This window comes from Centruroides vittatus, unplaced genomic scaffold (assembly GCF_030686945.1).
Source record: "Centruroides vittatus isolate TY-2023 unplaced genomic scaffold, ASM3068694v2 contig_452, whole genome shotgun sequence".
Lineage (NCBI taxonomy): Eukaryota > Metazoa > Arthropoda > Arachnida > Scorpiones > Buthidae > Centruroides > Centruroides vittatus.
This window is the reverse complement of record NW_027122248.1, coordinates 971,083-996,922: the sequence shown is the minus strand read 5'-3', so window position 1 is coordinate 996,922 and position 25,840 is coordinate 971,083. Positions and strand designations below refer to the sequence as shown.

Here is a 25,840-nt window from a genome sequence, read left to right as displayed (position 1 = left end):
GCCTAAGAGTAGGAGAGCATGCGTTGGTATGCGTCCATTTAATATCTTTCCCAACGGCGCAAAGAGGAGAATGAGAAGCAACCAGGCCACCATTCCGTACGGCCTCGAAGGCGTGGGCCTTTGAGCGGGTCGCACGTCCACCCCCGTCTCATGCAGTGGATGGGCACAGCCCTGGCGTTGGTCCGATCTCGTCGGAGAGAGAGAATGGAATAGGAATTCTACTGAACTATCGGTGCCTGTCTCGCTAACATCGAATGGATATAGTCTGCACCCTGGGTTCTATCTATTGTGAGTTCTGGTGTTTGGATGCAGGCTTGTGGTATGTAGTTGCCTGCAATACCTGTCATCCCGTGTGTTGTTCCTGGGGCTGGCTACCACAATGCCCAAGACATCTGTCCGGGTTTTACGAATCTTGATGTTGATCACAGCTGTCATATCACTGGTCGCTCAAGCGATCTCCTTGTGTTCAAACTGTTGGTTACATAGCGAAGAACAGATGCCAAATCCAGAATATAACGGTACAGGTGACAGGGAATACCTGTCTAAATTCACGGTGTCGGGACTGTGGAAACTCTGTTATAATAAGCGTAAGTACAATTTTTACCCATAATAAAGCATTACTTATCGATCGCAAACAATCGGAAGTACGGACCGATGCCTCTTTTTTACATCACTGAATGAAGGGACACGAGATATCTTCCCTTTTCTCTTCTCTGACGTCATCTCACTATGGCGGATGTCTGCAGTCCGTTGATGTTCTGGCAAAATAGCTCGTCTAACACGTGCAATTTCCCAATAATCCATCGTATTCAAGTTTCGCCCTTTAACCGTCAAAAAATTAATACAAGTATACAAGCGGCGTCAATCTCTATACCGTGGAAAAATTAATGAATTAGTTCGACTAGACCCGTCCAGTTATTTTTCCCATTGAAAAAAGCCTAACGATCTTAATTTTTCTCTGAGTACAGACAAGTAAAAATTTTAGTGAGATACTTGTTTCTTTTTTTTACTTTCGGAAGATAAAAAAGAAGAATTTTGAGAGCTGTAGATGCCGGTTGAAAGTATTGATTGAGGAACTGCCGCCTGTACGATGCCTGCAAAAAGAATTTCTTTAGTATGCAGCTATACAAAAACAAAAAATTCCAAATTCAAATAGAAAATATCCATTACAGACAGAAGAATTTGACAAAAAAAATTCATGTATTATATTGTAATTAATCACCGAACGAAACTTTGACTAAACTTTTTTGTTTTGTACATAATTAGGATCATTCCCATCTCCATTCAATTTTGTTCAGACAAGTTTTCCTCGGTTAGCTGTTGAAATATATTATTAAATACCTACCAAATTACTTCCTCGAAGGTAAATCAAATAAAACAGAGAATTATAATACATATAAATATATATATATTTTAATCATAATCACTTCTAAGTAATACCACGCTGTAGATTTACAAAACAGATAAATCAAAACCATTATTTTTCATTATGGAATTTTTGAATAAATTTCGATTTTCACACAAATATTGCGTATCTTACATACATTTGTAATAATACAAAAAGTATTTTAAAAACGTGTTTGACTTTAGTTATTATATTTAGTTTTTTTTGGTACAATCTTTCAGTTGTAAGTCGATAGCAGTGTTTGACATGTGCAAACATTGATATCTTTTGAGGAACGAAAACTGCCTTGAACAATTGTCAACAGTCACAATACATATCTCTCACTCTCCTTCGTTTTATAATACAATTATATTTGTAAGAATATTATCAAATTATGCGTTAAAAGCATCCCAACAAGAGAAAAAAAAAGAATCAGCATTTCTGTTATTAGTTCTTGTCACACTCCTTCATTCAATATTCGGAGCTTGTTTAATATTGTAAACATGGCTTTAATAGAGAAATTATTATCAGGAAAGGGTCTGTAATAATTTATATTTAAGAAATTTCTGATTTCGATTGGAGGAGCTTCCATAAAAGATTTATTGTAGATACGTGTTTGATTTGTGATATTATATTTAGTTTTTACTTCATAAAAATCTTTCAGTTACGAGTCAATAGCAGTTGTTTGACATCTTTCAAGTGATGAAAACTGCTGTGCCCAATTGTTGGCAGTCACAATACCGATCATCATGTCGAAGCGTGTAATCACTACTATCGTTTCAACAGACGTCGGTGTCGGCGCAATCGACCTCAAAGTCCTTCAATCTGCTCAGAAACGCTTGACAGACAGCCTATTGATATTAATTAGGAGCTGGTTCGCTTGGATTCGCTCCAAATTACCTAATTGTTACATATGTTAAAGGAAACTAATTAGTACCTAAGTAAATACTTAGAATGCAACTAATCTGCAATGTACGATTTCTTTTCTTTCTTATGAGAATCGTGCCAAAAATACAGATTATTTCTTACATTAATAGGGTCGAGACGGTAACGTAGGAGAACTGACACCTCCAGTATCTAGCAATGGCATAGTTTCTTCTTATAAGTATCCGTATCCATGGTTACAAGATCGAGAAATGTTCCTATCACTTCGGTGATGCAGAAGCGATAGACAGACACTTGGCAGAAAATGTTTCTGACTGTAAACGCCTTTTTACAATTGCAGAAAAATACGTTTCCATCTATCAGATATTTGCCGTGTACATCGTATAATTACATTTATGTGCCGTTTAAAAACAGAAAATCATTTTATATCAGTTATCTAGTAAACGTATAAAATTCCTTTCGTATAGATTGCAGTCTTTTCTTTTTTGTGCCAGGATATTAATTATTAAATAAGAATCTTCCATGCATAAATTTAAATGAGAAGCAGCAATTAATTATTATTTTTTAAAAGTATTTTTTTACTTCTTCTTTTTTTCTTTGAATGGTTGATGACGAAAATGGTGGAAGTTTGTAGAAAGAGAGATATATGGTAGGATTATTTGATGGGATGAGAGGGAAAAAAACAAGACTTTAACTCATCTTTCAAGCAATTGGGTATGTTGCCAACTTTCTTTAAGGTTTAGACAGATTCTCTACAAAGTTTTCCAATGATTTTGCTCCTTGAAACTTGATTTTCGAAGTTAAGATAAAGAGAATTTAAGGTCGATATCTTATCGATTCTTTTCCACGATCATCATTGAAAGAAACGCAATTGAAGGTAATGATGCTGAAATATAAAAAGTGCATGTAAATTGTTTCTAGATTCTGTTATTTCTAAACAGCTTTTAACAGAATTTTAAAATTTCGTTACAGTGTTTCATTACATAAGCAGCACACGCTACCATTTCACTTTTACTAAACAGTATTACAGAGATTAAAAACACAATCAGTTCTTTATACTTATATATATATATATAAACTGGATCAAACTTAGAAAATTAGAAAAAATCTTTAAACTTTTTATTGTTTCTTTATATAAATATTTGAATTGCTTTTAATTAAAAACAGTGTTATAGCTTGGGGGTTAGTATAAAAATTGTCTCCTGTGTTTTTCCCTGGTTAGTCATTAAACAGAAGGAATATGTTTTTTAATTAAGATATATACGACTTAATTTTATAAGTTTTTTAATCTCATTCACGTTAGATTAATCATAATCGAAAGATTTTTCTTCTCAAATATATTTCCATGTTTTTCGCTCCATGCTCCGTTCTGCTCCTTTAAACTCGATAGTATGGGATATGTAAGGATAGGAGAACCACTACATAGGGTTGAAGTCATCCATCAGGAGAAGCAAGACTTATCTCTCGGTCAGAAACTGCACAACTATTGATCTAGTGTTCTGCCTGAGGAGACGAAATCGTCTGCTTTCCTCACAGAGTCGTCTATCTTGACGAAATCGTCAACACCAATTCCAATATTTCTTCCCTAAAAAATAATTAATAAGACCAAACAGGAGTTAAAACAAAAATTAAAATTGTGTTAATCATTTACATACCACTTCACTTAATTAAGAATAACAAATAATTAAATAAAGATTAATTTAAAAAAAATAATAATAATAAGCTTAAGCTTGGGAATAATTAAAATGCAACAAGGTGTAGACTCGGTAATGACGAAAAAAAAGATACTGCAATAATATATACGAATTAAAATACATTTTAAGGTTAAAATATAATCAATTTTTGAGCTAAAAATAGATAATTTTGTTACACAAGTAGCATAATAACTGAATTTCGTACCCTTATTTCGATGTCAACTTACTTGAAAGCTTGTAAAGCGATTCCGAAGCCTCTATCGATCTAAACACTATTATTCTTCGTGTTGACAATATATATATATATATATATATATATATATATATATATATACTGTAAGAGCAGGACAAAGCTGAATTCTTGAATAGCAATACTTTTATTTTTAAGAAAGTTTTAAGGATCTTGAAAAGGTGTCGAGATAGTTCAAGTAGGAAAACACTTGTTAAGAAAATATCCAAGTAGAGAAATATTACAATTATTATTATTAATTGATTAAAATAAATCGATTCCTTTTTTTTATTCTTTAAATAACAGTAAAATTAATTAAAATGAAAATTTTACGCTTGCAAATGTGTAAAAAGTTGGAAAGAAAAATTGTCGATTTTTCTTCATAATTGTTTTTAGAATAGTAAAAACAATAGATCGACCTTTATCTCTTTCTATCTTTTTCCCCCCTTTATATAAAGTCTTTTCAGAGATGGGATTTGTTCGTTGTGAGGACGAAAAAAACCATTTTCCAAAAATCATTTTTTTTTTATACTTCTTAAGAAAATATTTACAATCTCTTTGCTTACTTAATGTAATATTCAACGAAATTCTCTCTCTCTCTTCGCCTTCTTTCTTCTTCGATTTTCTCAGACTGCATAAATTACTGGAGCAGAATGGCGAAGACAAATCTATGATGAATAGTCCTTGGTGGAGATGACGTAGGGATTATAACAATTTTCCAATTGCTAGTCTCTAAGGATTTTAATTATAATTTGATAAACACTTGATTTTTATAAAGAGAATTAGAAATTTGTTTGAAAATAATGTAAAGTTTTGTAGGAATTTATGCTTTTCTTGTTAAGTTCGACGTAAAAAATCTTATGCCACTGACAAACATCGCCCGTTACTAATTTATTATCAATGTAATTTAGGAATGCATTCAACAACGGCATAAAACTTTCAATAACGATTTGGTATATTTAGAAAGTTACATAATGCAATTTTAATGTAATTAGCAAGAAGAAAGTGCATTTGTATTTTCTATAAAAGTAATGTGTTCGGTAGCATGTAACACGTTCGTAACATAATTAGTGTTAAATCACATCGTGTATAAACTGTAATTAATCACTAAAATATTTGTTTAAGTTATTTTATACAGAAAATCAGCGTTTAAAAGCATGTTTTTCAGTACTAATTCATTATATGCAAGCATTATTTCTTCCATATTATAGTATACCCTATATTGTTTCAGTATTATTATTTTACATTTTCTATAAAGTATCTGCTTTCTACCTCTTTATATTTTCTGAGCATCATTCTTTCCCTTCAACGTCATCATCTTACACCATCTAACAGCATTTTTTCAGCATCATCTTACGTCTTTTAAACAAATTTCCTATTCTACGCCCTTCTCTTTCATTTTTAAATCAAAATCCTTTTTATTCATTATTATTTTTTTATACATTTTTATATTTTTAAACGAAAAATCTCTTTATCTAGCATCGTTTTCTAATCTAGAATCGGTATCTTTTTCTATTATTATCATTTTTGTGTATCCTTTATTTTCTCTTTTATATTTTTACTTATTTAAACAGAATTAAGCTATTCAAATTAGAATTATAAACTCAAATGATTAATTTATGATTAAATTAAATCAATTATAATTTGTAATTACTTATTAAGAATTTAATCAGTTTCTAGTCATTTTAAAGTTGTTAATCAATACGCTTCGAGTTTTCCTCTTATCTTTATCTCGAAAGTTGTTCATAAAACTCAATCCTGGATGACAATTCGTTTGTAATTTAGAAATTTGTTTGAAATATTTCTTTGTAATATATGTCAATAACCATGGCATCCATTCGTATTTTAACCTTTCTATCAAGGTGCTTACATAAAGAGGACGAACATTAAAAGTTTAGCCTGGAGTCTGTTTCCCTTATCTTCGTAAAACAACCATTATTTAATGTCCTCTGGGCTTTCCCTACAAATGTCTAGATGTAGCACATTAGCTAAGATTCATACCAAGCATACACCTAAAAAAATCCCTACGCATTATTGATACCTTTTAACCAATAAAATACAACATCCAACGTTTAATTATAATTAAAACAAATTAAAAATTTATCGATGAAATACTTCATTTTATTCACGCCAAACAATACGATACAGGATTAACGTGAATCGAGTGACAGGAATTTTTCTCATTTTACACACGGGGTTTCTCTCGATCTAGCTCGAAAACTCATTTAATTTAGAGGATTTTGAATGTATATAGTCGTGGAGTGTGCTAAAATTTCATAAATTCAAACGGTTAAACGTTAAAATTATTTCAAATCTGAGATTTAAACGTGCGAATAAGATAAGAGAAATTGAAGGCAAAGTTAAAGAAGTGCCTGAGGTAGATGAGAATGAGATAAAATAATAATAAAAAAATAACCAGTAAAATACATTTGGAATAAGAATAATGATTTTCTAAAGCAAATCGAGGAATAAGTCACACAATTACAGCTTCCAGTCATTTTGCATTTGATTTAAAATTCAATTACATTGACCTTATATATAGATGGATATATTATTGCGTTATGAAAATGCATCCATCAAGAATGTCCATATGTATTTTAAGCCATTCTCTTTACTTATTTAACGAAATTTTTTATAGAATATCCAACTTACCCCTTTAAAATTTGTATTATTAAATTAACAACAAAATAAATCAGTAAAAATATATCAATTATTATATTGTCCACGTTGACGTTGCTTATAAATAGGACTTATTATACTGATGTAGAATTATCAAAAGGAAGAAAACAGTCAAAAACGAAAGAAAATATCTTTATTTTTACCTGTAAAAATAAAGATATTTTGTCTTATTTTTGACTAAGTTTTCTTCCTTTCTTAATTCGAAATTACATCAGTATAATACGTCCTATTTATAAACAAGGTCAACGTGGACAATATAAAAACAAAATTGAAATATTTAAGGACATACAGGCACAAAGAATTAGTAAAAATACATATATTTTTTCTATAGAAAAAAGTTTAAGAAATATAGCAAAAATTGTTGGGTATTTTAATATTAGTAATAAGTCGATAAATTCGTAAAAGGACACTTATCAGTGGAGACGAGTTCTGAATGTTGGAATGGAGAAAAAAGTTGAGTAGCGTTTTATCGATCAGAAGGTGGTTGTTGTCATTCACGTTGCTTGTCTGCGTTGCTGTCCTAAGGTAGATGCTGACTTGCTTTGCCTGCAATACTCTTGTATTGATGGAAGTTATACAAACGAAAATCCTCAACCTCCTTCGGTTTCCACATCTTTCAATGTTTGAAAGCTTAAATTTTTTTCTTCTCTCTCTCTCTTGTCGGTAACAGAAATCGTTTCATTGTATCCGTTATCAGATTTTTGTATACGTTTACTACGTTGTTTTCGATTTTTATGCAATTCAAAGTTAAAGTTTATATACTGTAGATCTAGGATTTATATATATTCTGCATATAAATATAGCGAGTTTGCTTTTTTCTACCAGGCTATATATGTATGTATGTATGAAAAGGAAAGATTGTGATGTAAATTGTATCTAGATCCTACAAAAAAGGCAAGCAGAAACCTAGTTTCGTTACTTGGAATATAAGAGATTATAGAAGAAAGAATCTGAGCCAATGGAGAAAGAGAAAAAGAAATGTGAACTTCTATTGGAGAAAATGGAATTTCTTTGGAGTCATTAGAGTTATTGGAAAGAAGGAATAGTCGGAGACAACACGTTTAAGGAGTAGACAGAAAGGAATTTGTCAATAAATGAAATATTCTTAGAAACAAGAGAATAAATTTGAAATGAGAAACAATCAAACTTGAAAAAAATCACTACTTTTGCATTATTATATAAGAATTTTTATTGTCGTAGAGGATGCTTAAGTGAAAAATAACGTGTTGGAAAATCGATTTTTTCCCGCAACACTTTCACTGTTTGAGTGTCTAGAACATATATTGATACATAAGTTTTGGTATTAAATTGCTCGAACCGAAAGTGTCTCGCAAGAACAAAAATCATAAGGAACAGATGACCCTAAACATTAATTGTAAAGGAGAAAAAGCCAGAAAATAATAGAAAACAGATGTCAAGTGTGTACATCTATCATTATTATAGAGTTAAATGCTTCTAATTTAATATAATACAGACATATTCAAGATTTAACAATAAATCTTTGTAGTAAGTTTCTCAAAAGACGACGTTTTAAAGTAGGATAATATAAGTAATCGTAAAGATAATCACGATAAAAATTCTCTCGTGTATGAAAAGATAATAAAATGATTTATGGTGAATTAATGGGATTAATTCTGATCAATTTAGCAAACAAGTTTTGAAGAAATATCAACAGAAATCCGAGAATAGTAGACTAATACTTAGTTCAGAATGAAACACTTCCATTTAGAGAGGAATCGAGATGATTGCATTTGGTTTATCTCGAATTACTTTTCTCTTATGTAATTTTCAACCCGAGATATGAACGTAACATATTATCTGCGTAGAGAAAAATTGAGACACAAATGCAATCTTCCTTTCAAATAAAAACAAATTATTTTTCGAACGGGGAAAAGTTTAAACACGGTCATTTTCTCTTCAACAGAAAACGTCAATCAAGTTTTAAAGGAAAGCAATAAGCTGACCCGGATAACGGCAAGGATACTTTTTTAAACAATGTTATTAATAAAACAACAATCCCCATTAGTAAAATAATAACAAGATTCCTCAATAATTAAGGCTTCTAACGATTATACATTAATATTAATGTAACCAATAAATTTTCCATTAACTGCCTATATACCGTACACAAATTACTTTTTAATGTAGAAATTTTCAGAATTTCCTGTTTTTCCTAACTTCTAAAATATTGCTAGATACCAAGGCAAATTTAAACTTTAAACGTAGATTATCGTCTTTGTAATAAATTCATTTTATCATTTCGGTTTTTAAAGTAAAAAAAAAAAAAAAATCAAATATATGCCAAGTTTTCCTACATTTTCGTCTCGCCTTCCTGAAGGAAACATAAAAATTAACAGTTTGCTTCTTTTTAATTATTGCTATTACGATGATTTAAAGTTATTTGTTAAATTAAAAATTATGACTCACTTCATTGTTGTTTAGTAGCCCTATTCGTTGCTGTAAATATGGGTCAACACAGCCAGTTATAAACTTATGAAAACATTACAAAGATACAAATTTAAATAGAGTATGTCTTATCCAGCTTCCACTCTACTTGATTCATATTAAATGAACTTATTCCATTCATTTAAATAAATAAATATTCACTTTCTTCATTTAAATATATTCTTTTTCGGTTTAAAAAAAAATAATAATAAGTTACTTGGAAATCTTCTCTTTTGCAGTTATAAAATTACTTAAAGTTTTGAATTCTACTCCGAAGTCGTAAAATATAGAATTATTTTTCTTATATTTAAACGGAAATGTAAATAATTTTAATATTCAACCATTCAAAATTATTAGTTTTTACGTCAAACTAGTTTAAATAAACATAAATCTATGCCTAACTAATATCTGTATGTATCTACATACAATTAATCTATAACTAATTTAATATAAATTACGTAAATCTTTAATGCTTTAACTTTATTTTTAAATCTAAAACAATCTTTTCGATATTCAGCTTTACACTTATACAAATATAAACTGTGATTTATTCTAATTTATTTCTCAATATATCAATAAAATTTATGTATGAATTTAAACTAAAGTATGCAACTTAATTAGAGAATTTGAGGAATTAAATTTAAATAAATAAATATGCATTTTATTTATTCATTTATAAAATCTACATAAATTTATTTTTAATGTAAACGAATATTGTGTATTTAATTCTTTACACTTATATCGCAGACTTCATTAAACATAAGTAACTAAACTCGAAAAATATGTTAATAGAATAGTTCTATAAAATGAAATGTCGATTATCTACAAATAAATTAAACAAAATTTATAAGATTAAATACATAAATATATATAAAATTCCTGTTTTTATGCGGGGGATAGGGACCGCATTAAAAAAAACGCATTAAAAAAAATCTCACGAAACTTCACGAATGGCTGTAAATAATAGTTTTCGCAACACAATTAAAAAAATAATTTTTTTATGCGGTCAACAGGGACCGCATAAAAAAAGTCTCACATAGAAAATAACTCAAAACCGTACGAAATAGAATTTATTGACAACAGATGTCAGCACTTGACTGCATCGTCTGGTCTATCGTCTGTTTTACATATTTTTGTCCAGGTGGTGTTTTGTTGACTTAAAAAGTAAATTATTTCATTTTTCGCATATTCATGCAATAATATTACTATAATAAGTGCATTTATGCTATAATAAGTTTATTTAGCTATAATAAGTCAACGTGAGACATGACGAATCGCACGAGACTAGTCGCCAACTATACCGCACAAATTAAAAATTCGCATTAAAAAAATCGCACAAATAAAAATCGCACATAAAAAGAGCGCATAAAAACAGGTTTGACTGTATATAAAATTCTACGTTAGATAAACCTAAGTCGAAGGAAAATCCTTCGCCATTTTGTAAACTGACATTAATTAAGTTTTTGTTTTTAAGAATTAAACTTTGTTTATTCTATTCTAAAATTTAAAATAATGCTTTGCTATATTTAAACGCAACACATAATCGAAATGAAATTTGAATATTTCTGCAATTTACAAAGCATAAAATATAGTAGAAAAAATATATATATATTATGTAGTTATAAAATTACATAAATAAAGAGTTCTTTAAGATTATCTCTTTGTTACAAAATTCGATTTGAATGAGGACATCTTTTATATTCTTCAACGAATTTATAAAACTTGCAAAGAAGTAAATTAAAAGAGACCAAAAAATAAAAATAACAGAAATAAATGGCGATTCTTTAATTTATTCCGAGAAATTACAGTATTTTCTATCGAAGAAAACCAGAAGTAATTAAACTTTATACCAGATTCGAATATTAAATATGGAGTTGAACAACTGTAAAAAAAAAATAAATAAAAAATAAAGACAATTAAGCCAAAATTCAATTTATATTTATGGGAAAGATAATTTGCACGAGAACAATTTACATTATTGTTCCAATGTTTTCGATATTGTTAAGAGCTAGATTGATAACATTCTCATTTACTTTTGGTTTGTTAATCAATTTTTAATGATTTTTGAAATAACTAAACAGATTTAAATCTTGTAATCTCTAAATATTTGTCCGTACTCATTTATATTTCGAAAAAGAAAAACTTTGCTTTTTATAAGAGTAATATTTGAATATATTTATTTTTGTCTAAAGAAATAAGTCAAAACCTTACGAAATGTAGCAAATAAATGATTGAATTTCTTCCAAAAACTTGCATTTTTAAACGCTAATAATTACTCATTACAATAATTAAAAGGTTAAATATCATTAATTTATTGTTTACCATACTTAATGGCTTTGAAATGCGTGCAGATAATTCTTCACTATGCCGTATTAATTATAAATTATCTTAGAATTTCTATTACGAAATAACTCGTTTCGTCTTAACGTAAAAAGACACGAATAATTTGCATTAGCGACGATTATAAAAGATATAAAAGGGTAAAAGCAATTAATAACAATTAATACATTGATTTTAAGCGTAAGAGCATCACGGAAAATAATTTGTGGTAAGCAACATGGCTAAAGAGCATCGTGGACAAATCACGGAAATAGCTAAATATTTAAAGAAGACTTTTCGTTAATTTCTTAAAATTGTTCCTGCTAAAGTAATTTAAGTACAAAAGTCGAGTTTTAATTATTTTTAACTATGTTTGAATCTCTTAATATTATACTTTATACTAATTAGGTAATGGAATTATGAAAGCGCCTACTCTAAATTTGCGTCGTGTGTATATGTAAGAAAACGAACTTGTAACTACAGAAGGATATTTTTATTATTATCAAGTAGATTTTCACATAAATTTATAATTCATAAGCTCGAATCTAATCAAGAATCGAAATTTGCGAAGAATTAGAATTTTAAACTAAAGTAGCCAATCAGACGAAGATTTTCTAACAATGAAAATAATGTTTTTAAGTCTATTGGTCAATTTTATTTTCGTTTACGTTGATTGGTTAAATCTTCGTAATGAATATCTAATATTATAACTTAAAACTTACAAATTGTTCCACCTCCTTACATTCATTGGATAATAATTTAAGATCTCTTTGCGCTTATTGGTTTTCAAATATGATTCAATAATTTAGCGTTTTTATTGGTTTAAGCATTGATGTTAATAAGGATAGGCATTTACGTGTTACCTTGAAGATGTTTTAATAAATCAGATCAGCAAGAATTTTTACTTCACAAGAAAACAATAGTAGTTTAATTGGATACAAGAATGAACCAATTAAGGAACTTGGTAGATTACTCATGTATTGTACTTATTGTGTATTCTAAATTGAGATAATAAATTCAAATATGCAAGCAGCCATCAATGGCCGTAATTACCAATCAAATTTTAATCAATGTTCCTATTTAATTTAATTTAATTTCAGTTTTCATCGTCTTATTTAGTTACCAAACATACTTTTAGTTTCGGCACACATATTTTGGAAGAGTTGAGAATGAATTAAATTGCCTTCAAGTGGCTGTTCTTGTCATCGTATAGGATCAATTCTTTAATATACGATGATACTACGTGTTTTCTCTTATAAATCGTTTATAAAATCTACATTGCTTAAGATTCTAAGAAACAGAGTCTTTAACTATAACTTGTTTTAGATATAGATTTATTACCATTTGTAATTTTAATATCTCTTAATAAAACATATTTTATACTTTAAAATAATGGCAAAAGTTCATTTAATAGATAAAAATGATTTTTCTTTAAATTTTAATTATAATTTTTCTGTAAGATTTATTCAGTTTATCTAGTTGCTATTAAGTTTCTCGGTTAACTTGTTAATGAGTTATATTGTAAGGAATTGTTAATGGACTTACTGTTTATTAAAGACAATCGTTTAATATGATTAATATTAATACAACAAAAAAGGAAAGATGAATATAATTAGTTAAATAGTTGACAATTGTTAACAATAAGTTTAGTATTCGTAGACTATATGACATGATCTTTTTAAAACAGAATAATCAATTAATTTGAAAGAATTTGCATAATATTCTAATCAACAACATTTATATTTAAGTTTTATATTAAATAATATTATATAAATTATACATTTACTTAAATATTTATCAAATGTATGCTGTTCTTTTTACATTGGAACGATAATAGTGACCTTTCTGTTTATTGTGTCGTTAGTTTAGTAGCGAAAATATTCATTCGTTGATTCACTTATTAATGTCATTGGGGAGTTCCTTATTGCATAAACATGTTTTTTATGAGTAACATATAACGATTGTTAAATAAATTTTAAGAACGATTGCATCTATTAAAATACAAAATATCCTTAATGAATCGACATAAATATTCTCTATAAATACAATTGGAAGTAATTTGTATTAAAATCGGAATTTTAAACATCTTTTATACACATAAATTACTAAGAGCAACGACAAAATATCGAGTCTATCAAAAAATCTCATCGTCGAGATAATTCTTTTGTCAGAATATTTAACAAAAATCTGTTAGATATAGAAAAATTTTTATCTGCTAATACAAAATGATATTCCATAAAACACGTTGCATGTTTCTGTAGAAATTTTTGGCTGTCACGCAACAATTCATGCACAACTTTTCTTGTTTTATCCTTTATAGAAAGCTTCTTTTATACTAAAAGCGCTAGCATTTCATACCAGTAAGTTTATGGCCTCTTTCTTTCCGGATCTAAAATGCACTAAAATTCTCAAAACGCAAGGCATATGCGACCATATTTTTTAGTGCATTAATTGATAACGGTCCTCAGTGTAATATCTTATATCGGCAAATTCTCATAAAGTCATTCTTGCATTATTGCTGTATCGATAAACAGGTTCATAGATATAACATGATCTTTAAAAGACAAAAATCGTTTAACCACATTATGCAGAATAATACTTAACTGGATATATTATCTTATGTTCCCCCCTATTTAAGGCAATCAATAAAACTTGTACTGATAATCAAAAATTGAATTTTATATTTTTCTGTTTTATTCTTTAAAAAATATACACTTAAATCGTAGATTTAAATACGCTAAATACATTCTTTTTGTAGAATATTCTGACCTCAGCATTATAAAATATTTATAGTAAAGGTTAAAATTATTATATATTTATTAAATTTTATTAACTAATAAGTCATTCTTACTATTTTATCGATTTAATAGGCTTAAACAGAGTTCATATCTAACCTAATAAAACAGGTGTAATATATTAAAGAGATTTATAAATCAAATGTGTAAATAGTTTAAGATTAAACAGAAATACAATAGTAATAATAATAATAATATAAAACATTATAGTTTATAGAACTATAACTTGGAAACTAATTTGAAATAAGGCCTAGCGTATAACTTGGAGGGGGGAAAACAAAGTTATAGTTAATATGTTCTTAGTTATGTTTTTATTTTTTATTTTGAAGAGAGAAAGCGAGTGATAGCAATAATTGAAACTAGAATTCAAGGAGCTACAGACATCAAATCTGTATTCGGATTACAGGTCACTAGCTTTAGAAAAATTCCATCACCAAGTTATGACGTTATTTTAAACTATCCTCTACTCGAAATGTACTTTTTCTAAACTTAAATGAGAAAAAATAAAGGAAACTCGATTCAGTGATACTTAGGCCTATTCAGTTCGCATTAATAAACGATATATGTAATTAAAACAAAACTTTTAATGTTTCATTTTTTATTTTGAAATAAAAGGTTTATTAAAAATATTCTTTAATTTGTTTTAATCTAGTTTCTTTTATTAATAAATTTATCGTAAGTAAAGTAAATAGGAAGATAAACTTAAACAAATAATTAAGAAATGATTATTTTTATTCTTTAGAAAGGAAGCAAAAAGCGGAAACAAAATATTGCACCCATCCACTAAATAAATTTTGTTTAGAAAATTCGAATATTGAGAAAAGAAAAAAAAATGGCACGTTTCAACGCATATATTTACATAATAGATTTAATTTTAATTCATTTAAATATAAAAATATGTGCAGTACATGTCGTCTTAACATATTTGTTCCATTCACGATAAACAAATAAAAATAAATGCAGCCATGTTGAAATATTACAAATAACTTAGTGACACTTTTAATTAGTTAAGTTGTAACTAGCCAAACATTCGATTATATTTTACTTTTCTTGAGAATAAAATATTTATTTGGAAATTTACTATTTACTAAAGAATTAAGTGGACAATAACCAAGATATTTTCTAAGATTGATAACTTATCTGCCTTACCTCGTTATCTTCAATATAATTTCATAGAAAGAATTGTTGTATAATAAATACGTAGAAAGGTATGGCAATTTTTATAATGCTTTTCGAACATTCTAACTAATGAACTATTTATAACTTCTGTTTATATTTTATATAACGTATCGAACCTGGCAGTTTATTGATCTTCGAGATACTTTAGTTAATACTTCTTTATATAAATTATAAATGTGATTATTGCATTTTATAGGGCCCTAATTCGTCAAGTTACATGATTTCATTCGTAGAATTGTCTAGATTCTATCAGGTTCCTATTGAAATGTTTCTCATTTGTAACGTCTTTTCTTAACAGCTGGTCGTAATTAACAGGTTTAATGGTTTACAAGCCAATAACAGAGATATTTTCTTTGATCTTAATTTTAGAAACACTCTTTATAAGCTTCCTCTCTATTTTCTAGTATTTTTTATATAATTATTTATTCGCAATTCTATTGTTTAAAATCTTTTATTTAACCTACATTAACTTTGATAAATTAATTTATTAAATAATTAATAAATAAAAATATTCAGATCTATCGTTATAATAATAAGTAAAAAAAAGGAAAAAAAAATGTAATATAAATATTAAATTTATTAATTGGCCTTTATTTTAAATAAATTTCTACGTCGTGAAAGTGATAATTAATTTATAAGCAATATTTATTTGAAATATGTTAATGAATTACTAAGTTGTTAATATAAAGAATTCAATTTTTGTGTGATATCAATCAAATATTTTCAGAGCACGAAAGAAAATTTATCAAAACTATGAAAAAAAAAATTATTTTTCGAATGAAAAGTTTGTTTTCCAAGGAGTATTTCAAATAAATTTCCAACTGAATTTCATTATTTGAAAGTATCCAACGTCTTATATGACAAATAAGCGGTATCTTCCATACAGAACTTTTTTTCACGACACTATGATAAATTTATTCCTTCTGCTGATTATCAATAAGTAAAATATATCATTTTTTCTCTATATATTTCTTTTTATTATTATTATTATTATTATTTTAAATTATTTTTTTTCTAGACACAAATAAAAGTAAGGATTAAAGATTTAACAGGATGACTTATATAAGTGTGATCGCTAATATGATCTGGTTTATGAGGCCTAGATGCGGATGAGAAAATAGCCGAGAATATTTTTTGCTAGAAACTGTGCTGCAAATCACTTTGGTAATAAAATTAATGGTAGTTTGATAATGATGTATGGTATATTTTATCTTCTCTCTTGTCAGTCAATTTAAGAGTTTGAAAAAAAAAGTATAAAAAATCTGTAGTTGCCTTCGAAGTAAAATATACTTAAATTTCAACTATGTTAGGAAAATAATGGCGATAATTTAAGAATTTTATTAAGATGACTTATGAGGGTTTTATAGCTTGTTATCGGGAGTAAGGTGTGATTTTCTTACAAAACATTACACAAAATCATAGTCACAAAAAGAATGATACATAATTTTTTATTAAATTTTTAAAATTTAGTCTTTATAATGCCCAACCAAACTGCTATATTACTTTAAATCAAGTCACTTATTACTTAAAAGTGACTTGATTTAAAATAATATAAATATGTACAGTACGTAGTATATCATATAATATAAATACTTACTGTACAGTACATAGTATAATTATTATATATATGTATATAAGACAATATATGTATATAGTATAACTATAAAATGATAAGTACAATGTAAATATGTATACATGTATAATATAGAAGCAATATATTCTTTAATATTAGAATGCTTAAATAAAAAAATATATTTTTTATCATTCCAAAACGAGAAAAATAGCAAAATACATTTTTTATTTTTATTATTAAGTTAAGGCCTTATCTGATTTTTCTCAGTTTTTAATGATATTAAAAATGCTTTTAACAGGTTATATAAAAATTGATTGCTTTCGAAGATTTATTAAATTAAATAGAAATGAATCAGGTGTTAAAAAATTATTGAATTAAATTACTATATTTACTTTTACAGATTTTTTTTTTATTTCTCAGGGGAGATTCCTAATGAGTATATGGACGATCTTAAATATTTGCATATGTGTTTTTTTATATCTTCTTTAGTTGCTTATAAATGTTTAACGTTTTTTTATATTTATGAACATTTTATATAACTTTTTGTATATTTATATTTATTCATATAAAAAATAGAATATTTTAGCCAAAAAAAGCGTAAAGAACTAAAATAATGTGCTATCCGCTTAAAAAAATATTATTTGATTAATGTATTGATTGCATTATATAAGTAATTTCTTCATAAAATAGTTGCGAAAGTTAATTAGCGTGATAATAAAATGCAATGATGTGTCATAATAAACTAAGCTACGCTATTATACATTTAAGTAGTTTCTTTTTAAATTCTTTATATTAATCAAGGGAAAAAGTACGAAATTGTAACTTAATCAAATAATAATATTTGATATTAAATGATTAAAAAAAGAAAGGAAGTATTTAATGAAAAACTTGAAATTTTCAGCTGGAAAATCAGAAATGCATTGTTTCCATATCGACTACTTTCCTAAAGAAGAATATAGCCCAGATCCCAATGATTCTACTATGGCAATACCTTGTAAGTACTTAGAAAAATTTTTAATAGAAACACTTTTGATTTATCACATAAAATAAACAAAATAATCCTTCCATAAATCATGTATCCGTTCGAGTTACCTCTCTTAAAAAACGATATTTTATGAAAGATTCGTCTTGTTTTGAATTTATGATCGAATATAAAAACAAAATAATCAATTTTTCAAAATGTTGTTAAAAGTCATTTTTATAAAAATATCTTTTTATCCAGATTATAATATTTTTAAGTAATATAACACGAATCAAATCTTTCTGCACTTTACATATTACAGTTCTCACGTTTTGTACGTAATACGAGATGCAAACAGACAGCTCTTTGAGTTTGGCGTAAAAAGTAATTTGAAATGTTAAACGGAATGTAATATTCTCGAGTTTCTTATACATTTTATAAGTTTGTAGATGTAACTTTTCAGTTAAAATTCCGTTAAGAAAAGAAAACTCGTGTCATATTTGACTTCTAAGGTATCAATATTTATATTAAAATATCAAAAAGATTTAAAATAAATGTCTATATTTATATATGCTTATTTATAGATGCTGTAAAAAGAGCGGCAACTTTTATCTTCATCAGCTCTTTGATCTTAATCCTTGGTGTGGTGCTTTGTTTCTTGGGCAGAATTCTATATCGCAGGCCTGTCCTTACATTCGCCTCAGGGATTGCCTTTATTCTCTCAGGTACGCTACTAAATAATGTATTATTTATGCATCCGACGACAGAGAAAATATAAATAAATTCGATTTTCACTACGCTCCACCGCCATACCAAGAGTTTTACTTATTAAATAACGTCACATATATTACTAATATTGAAATTACGGCATGGCCTATCCTATATTAAATGATCTTCTATTAAATGATTAATACTTAATGTCACTCGATGCAGAAAATCAATCAAAATGCGATTGAAAAGCAATGTGTTTCGATCGCACTTTGCCAACAAATAATATCATTAAAGTTAATTTAATATCATTTTACACAACTACAAACATTAACTGAATCAAACAATAATTCGTATTTAATATTTCAATTCGAAAATTTTCCATTGTAGGGTTTGAATTGGCAGCATACACTGATTAATTTTACCTCATACAGGCCATTTTTTATCTTATTTTTCTTAATAAATAATTCTTAAATATTTTAATTCTATATTCTAAAATACCTTTTCTCTTTCTAAATATTTAAATATTGGATAAATATTTAAAATATTTATCTCTCAAACTATTATAGTTTACATTATTTTAAATGTATGTTTCCATCTGTCAAAAATAAGGATTTTTCTCTTTTTAATCAGAAAATTCGTCTGTTGATTCACTTATTTCTAAAGTATTTGCAAGTGGCAAACAGTTTAATTATAATTTATTCCATACATATATTATTAATAGAAAATTTACATTTATGCTTATTATTTATTCATTATATTAACATGTAACAATTTTCCGGAAAACTTGAAAGTGAATAAATCTAAACATAAGATTAAACTTCGAAAATTATATCAATCTAACGTTGCCTGACGTCAAAATTCTTTTATTTTAATTATTTTAAGCTAAATAATAACAATTTAGAATTAATTCTGTGACTTCTTTACTAGTTTTTTTTTTTTCGTTAAAAATAATTTAACGACGTACAAATAATCATATTTTATATTAAAAACAATTAATAAAATTCGACATTATTTTGTTATTATATTAATATTAAACTTGTAAAGTTATATATTTTTATAATTATAATACAAATATTTTAATGTCTTCTAATGTAATTACACAGTATTTTACGTAAAGTGACCCTGTATTTTATAGTAACTTTATCGTATTTTGTTATTTAAATTTAGGATAAAACTAAAATAAATTTAATAAATTTATCAAAGGATAATGTAAAATTTCTCAAAACAATATGAATTCACAATTAACTTATTTAAATTAGTTACTACAGGTCTCTATCTTTAATTTTACTGTCAGGGAATTTCAAACAGTAATAATTTATAACGCCTATACAATAATGAGTTTTCTAGTAGACATACACCCACATATTATAATTAATTTTATTAATTTTCACGTTATATAATTATCAAAATACCGAGTAGGCCTATAATAAAATATTAATTGGAATAAGCCTATATATTCGATGTAAAATAATCATTAAAACACTCGATTTTATTTATTTATATTATTATTTTCTGGGTTAGAAAAGTAATAAATGAATTAAAAAGTTAAATAATTCTTTAAAAAATTTAATACTTTCGACTTTTATAAGAGGCGAACGAACGTTATCGTGTATATAATAAACGGAATAATCAAAAGTGTTTATTTGGAGGGTTTAAAAATAGTAAAAAAAAAAAAAAAAATAATTTATGAATTAATAATTAAGTAGAGAAAACAGAAACTTTATAGTAATATTGTAAAAAAGAGAAATAGATTTGGTGTGTTAAGATTCTCCGTAAGATGTAAGGATTAAAACATAAGAGGATAGCAGTGACACCTCATTACAATTCGCTTCCAGAAACAACACAAAACATGTAGAAGCAAAAGAGAGTGACGACCGTAATGAAAGAGGCCAGAAAAGGTTAATTAAGAGAATGTCTTAAATCTGATCATTTTAATATTACAAAATTTCAAAGGAAAAAAAGACAGAGAGAGAATCTTCATTACACATATTGAAATTTATCGCAGGTATTCTACTCTTTCGGGAATCGCGATTCTCACTACTGGTCAAACTTTAATCATTTGTAATTTTACAATTTTAATCTACATCATTTTAGTTTCTTTTTTTTATCTACAAGAAATTTGTATAAATCTGTACATAGTTATAATATAATTTAAGGCGAGTAGACTTAAATAACATCGCCTGTTGATCTGTTTAGATTATAGATTAACTTCTCGTTTATATTTAAAAAAAAAATTTTTAAATATATATAACTCAGTTAAAATTAGCTTGAATTATAAAAAAAGAGAGAAAATACATAGAATAAACATTAAAATTTCTGTGTTTTGTTCTTTGGAATAAATACTAATTAGCGTCAACATTTTCAAATTAATTTGCCTTAATTAAACTTGAGTTAATACTAGAATTATCCTAATAAGGTTTTAGAAGGGATTGGAAGTGGTAGCAAGGCTATTAGCCTCTACATTTAGTGTAGAAGTTAAAAAGTAATATTGCTTTTAATGCCTTATAAAATAGGAGAGGGGGGGAAAATTTATAAATCATCTTCATTGTGGCTAAACATAAAAATATTCTTAAAATATCCAGAGAGTCTATTCTAGTTTAGTGAAATTCTTTCTATCCAAACTGGAAATAACTTATACCATATACTGTATTATTGATTTTCGGTTGTAACTAGACGTATCTCGAATTGCCTATCAATTGCGATAATCAAAACTATTGATTTTGATTTTGGTCATTTAAACAACTAATAGCGAAAGTCGGCGCATCGAAACTTTTATAGAAAGAAGTGAGAATAGTTTTGAATTTATTTCTTATCTTGCCGAATAAAAATCTATTCTTAAAATTCCAGTTTTATTCTGTTCGGTAAACGGCTCTACCACTTTTTTTTTTAGATACAGCGAATTATAATGATAAAAACTCTTTCTAAGAAATCTAAGTGAATGGTTATGATACATTTTAAGAAATTAACCAACATAATTATTTATTATTTAATTTATTTTTAAAAATTCCATACAGAATTTCTTATTCGGACATCCAAAAGAATGAATTAAGATCATCATTCTTTTTAAACAGCATCGAATTAGTAATATAAAAATTATAAAATTTGAATCGAATAAAAGAAGAAATAATAGTAAAAAAAATTAAAATTTAAACTTTTAAATATTTTAAAAATAAAATCTGAATATCATAAATGTCTTGTATCTTTACATATCTGGGAAGCAGACATATGGAAAGGAAGGACAACTATGTGACAGTATTTTTTATTTTATCCATGAATAATATATATATATATTTTCTAAGTGAATATCTCTAGCGGATCAATAAAGTATTGTCTGTAGAAGCATTTTGTTTGAAAATTTTAACAGTAAATTCTTACAAAATGGCTAAGAATAAAAGAAAATTTAGGTCCTTTCTTAGACGAGATAGGATCTTGTCGCCTTTAATTGCTCGGTCGAGTTTGAACTATCGTTTCTATTGTATCTTTCTTCATTCGTGGTCACACACCATAGAATCGGTAATCTATATAAGTCGTTTATTAATTTTCTTTAAGTTTTCTTAGTCTAATATATTAAAAAATATATTTATGTTTAATTACATTTTCGTATACATTTATTATTATTATTGTTTTAAGAAAATAAAATGGTTATCGATTTAAAGATTTGAGTGCTCGATAGTTTAGTAGAAGAAAAAAATTTCTTTAGAGAGTTAAGGTTAGATCAAAATTAAAGTTGACAAAAGATGAGAGATGATGCCAAAAATAAATAAAATAAAATGATTTAAAAATAAACGGAGAAGAGTTTGAATTTATGTATTGTGTGAATGATCATTTTTTCTTTTCCTTCGCTCTCTTTACTCTAATTTTTATCAAAGTTTGAATTTAAATATAGTTAATAATCGATCGTTATTAGATTAATTCTTTAAAAATATTTCTTACAATATTTTTATCGATTTGGGATTAGACTTGATCGTTTTTTTTTTTTAATACAAGTTTCGTCTATGAGTTTATTACAGATCCCAGACATGTTATAAATTAGACTCGACCGTGCAATATTGAGTAAAAGAAAATTATTTTCGTGTAGATTTATACTTAATTTGTTGTTCATAAAACTCGGAACTATTTATAATTCCGCTTTCAATTTTTATTGCACGAAAAAGAAAAAAAACCCTGCAGGTTTAATTACGTATCGCATGAATTAAATTATTATTATCGTTTTCTTCTACTCGAATTTAAAGATTTTTTTTTTGACGGTGTCTTTAGGTATAAAATCGTCGAAGACAGTTAGTATCTGAGATTTAGTGTTATCAATCTTAGGTGGCTTTATCAACAATCATTCGTGTGAAGGACCATACTTCTTTCGTTTATTTTTGTTATTTTAATATTGACTTGAAAGATCGCTGCACTGTAATCAATCATATTTGATAATCTTGAGTCTAATCTATAAAGAAATGATCTCTGAAATTTCAGTTAATCAGACTTTGAAAAATGAAAAAAACAATTTCAAATTTTTAATCTGCGATTTTTCAAATCTCACACACACACATTTATATACACATGTGAATATTTAAAGTTTTTAATAAGATAATTTGATACGTGTGCGAATAGTAAATTAGATATCGCTAGTAAGTAAATTATTAGATTTTTGCCATTTATATCCGGATGTAGACGAGTTAAATAATCCAAGCTTAATAACATAAATATAAATAACACGATTAGGATTTACATAGATTATCATTTGCATAATGAGTCAGGAAGTTAAGAAAAAAGATAATCATTTTTTTAATATTCTTCCTTTCTTTAACAATGAAGAAAAAGAATTTCTGAATAAATTTATAGTCATTTTTTTAAATTTAATGTAAACTTTTAATAATTATTAACTTAAATTACTAGAAATGGCATTATTTATTAAAAGATTAAGACTAAGAAATATATTAGTATAAGTAACTTGTTACTTTAAATTATATTATTATAATCTATATATATATATTAATATAAGTGTATTAATTAAAATCTATATGTTTATAATAATAATAATATATTGTTTACACAATACAACTATTATAAACACGCCGTGTTTAAGAACTAATTATAAATTTAAATAAGCATAAACATTAGCAGTCCTATTCTGCAAACTTGGAAATTGAACGAATTATTTATATGCTAATTATCATTTTCTGTGTTTCTGATATACATATTATGTATATATGTATGTATATTATACAACGAACTTTGCTGTATAATAAACGATGCTTAATTAAATATCATTAAAAATATATTAATTTACTTTAATCAGTGGTTCCCAACCTAATTTGATCAAATGTTTCTGATACGCCTGTAAATAATAATTAGCGACTTTACGTTTTATTAATAATAATAATAATATTATTATTATTATTATTATTATTAAGTTTCGAATCTTATAAATATTTAGATTTTACTATTAATCCCCGTTAATTCTTTGATATGTCGCCTTCTGTTTACGTCCGGCAACGTCTACACGATTCTAAAATGTTGACAGAAGGCCGCATCCTCCCGTTGGGAATCTCTGATTCATCTGAATAAACTTAGATTAAATTCCCAAAATTGAAAAGTTTATTTATTTTCCACAGGCTTGTTCATCTTGGCAGGTATGGTGATCTACATCTCAACTTTCAAATCCGAAGTGGGAAACAAACTGAGACCTAAATCTTCTTTCCAAGGTCCATTGTTTATATATCATTACGGTTACTCCTTTCAATTGGCAGTTGCAGCTTTGATGATGTGCGAACTCGCCGGAACTTTTGCAATCTTTCTCTATATACATTGGTACAAAGAAGATAATAAGAAACAAATGGAACGTCAAAAATTTAGCGACTTCACACCAGTCTCGGATCACACTCATTGTCAACGTCATTGGGATAAACAGAACAATTATAGACCCAGGGAAAGCAACCACGACATGTCACCCAAGCCATCTACAAGCAGAGGGCGTCGGAATACAAACGTTGGACTCCCCCATTCAGAATCGATGAGAGACTTGGCTTATTACAGCTTTCCTCCATTTTCTAGAGACACTACATGCAACACGGTGTCCACAGCAGCAGACAGAGAATATTCTCGCGAATTCTCCTTCGAAACCCTGCGAAGAACAACACCTGTCTGAAACAATACGATGTGCCTGGACCAACGGTTACATAAAAAAATAATTAAAAAATAATAATAAATAGCATTAAAAAAAAATTCGAAACATTTTCCTCATATCAGTGTTAGGGACAACAGGAAAAAAAATCTACAAGTCTTCCCAGAAAAGAGTCTTCAGGATTGACACAGTCGTATGGGAAAGACAAAAAAAAAAAAATAAATAAAAATAAATGCTCATAGACACTAAAACAATTCATGCATCCTATTACTTCCCCTTTTATTCTACAATTTCTACAGGAACTTCAGTTAGTCTGTAGTCAAGTCATAGTGGATAAATAAGCAACGTAGCTGGATTGCTCACTAAAGTCCTCCCCGTGCCTTCTGCAGCAACAAAAATATGGATTAAAAAAGAAAAAAAAATACAGATTATCTTTCGTCATCCAACGGTAACTTCTTAGTTTAGATGTTCGTTTTAATTGTTGCAAAGACCCTATACATCCACACAATTAAGAATACATTCCTTTAGAAGTTTCTTTAAACGAGTGTCTTTGGATTTGTTGTTTAAACAGAACTGATTACCAGATCGGATCAACACAATCGGAGCGAGAGAATAGTTTCCCAATATCTCTCTTTCAGCAGATTTAGACTGTAAAATTTAGTAAAAATTTAGTATAGATAAAAAAAAAAATATATTAAAAAAAAAAACATATAGTTCAATATTTCCTTCTCGTCCCCCGATCCAACAAAGGTGAACGAAAATTAATAATAATAATAATAATAATAATAATAACAATAATATTAATATTAATATTAAAATAAATTATAATAAATTATAATAATGTACAATCTCCACATCCATTGCTAATCGA

At 27.1% G+C, this 25,840-nt stretch overlaps 1 protein-coding gene across 2 annotated transcripts; it reads left to right on the top strand.

Moving 5' to 3' along the window:
• On the top strand, nucleotides 1–25,659 carry LOC136977244 (voltage-dependent calcium channel gamma-5 subunit-like). 2 transcript variants are annotated; one of them, XM_067272714.1, is made up of 5 exons: nucleotides 1–587; nucleotides 18,084–18,176; nucleotides 18,728–18,868; nucleotides 24,461–24,478; nucleotides 24,551–25,659. In XM_067272714.1, the coding sequence occupies exons 1-5, from the start codon at nucleotides 380–382 to the stop codon at nucleotides 24,991–24,993; spliced, it is 903 nt and encodes a 300-aa protein (XP_067128815.1). In that variant the 5' UTR covers nucleotides 1–379; the 3' UTR covers nucleotides 24,994–25,659. The 2 variants fall into 2 exon arrangements, with proteins under 2 accessions (XP_067128815.1, XP_067128814.1); XM_067272713.1 differs by having other exon boundaries at nucleotides 24,461–25,659.
• The last annotated feature ends 181 nt before the right edge of the window (nucleotides 25,660–25,840 follow it).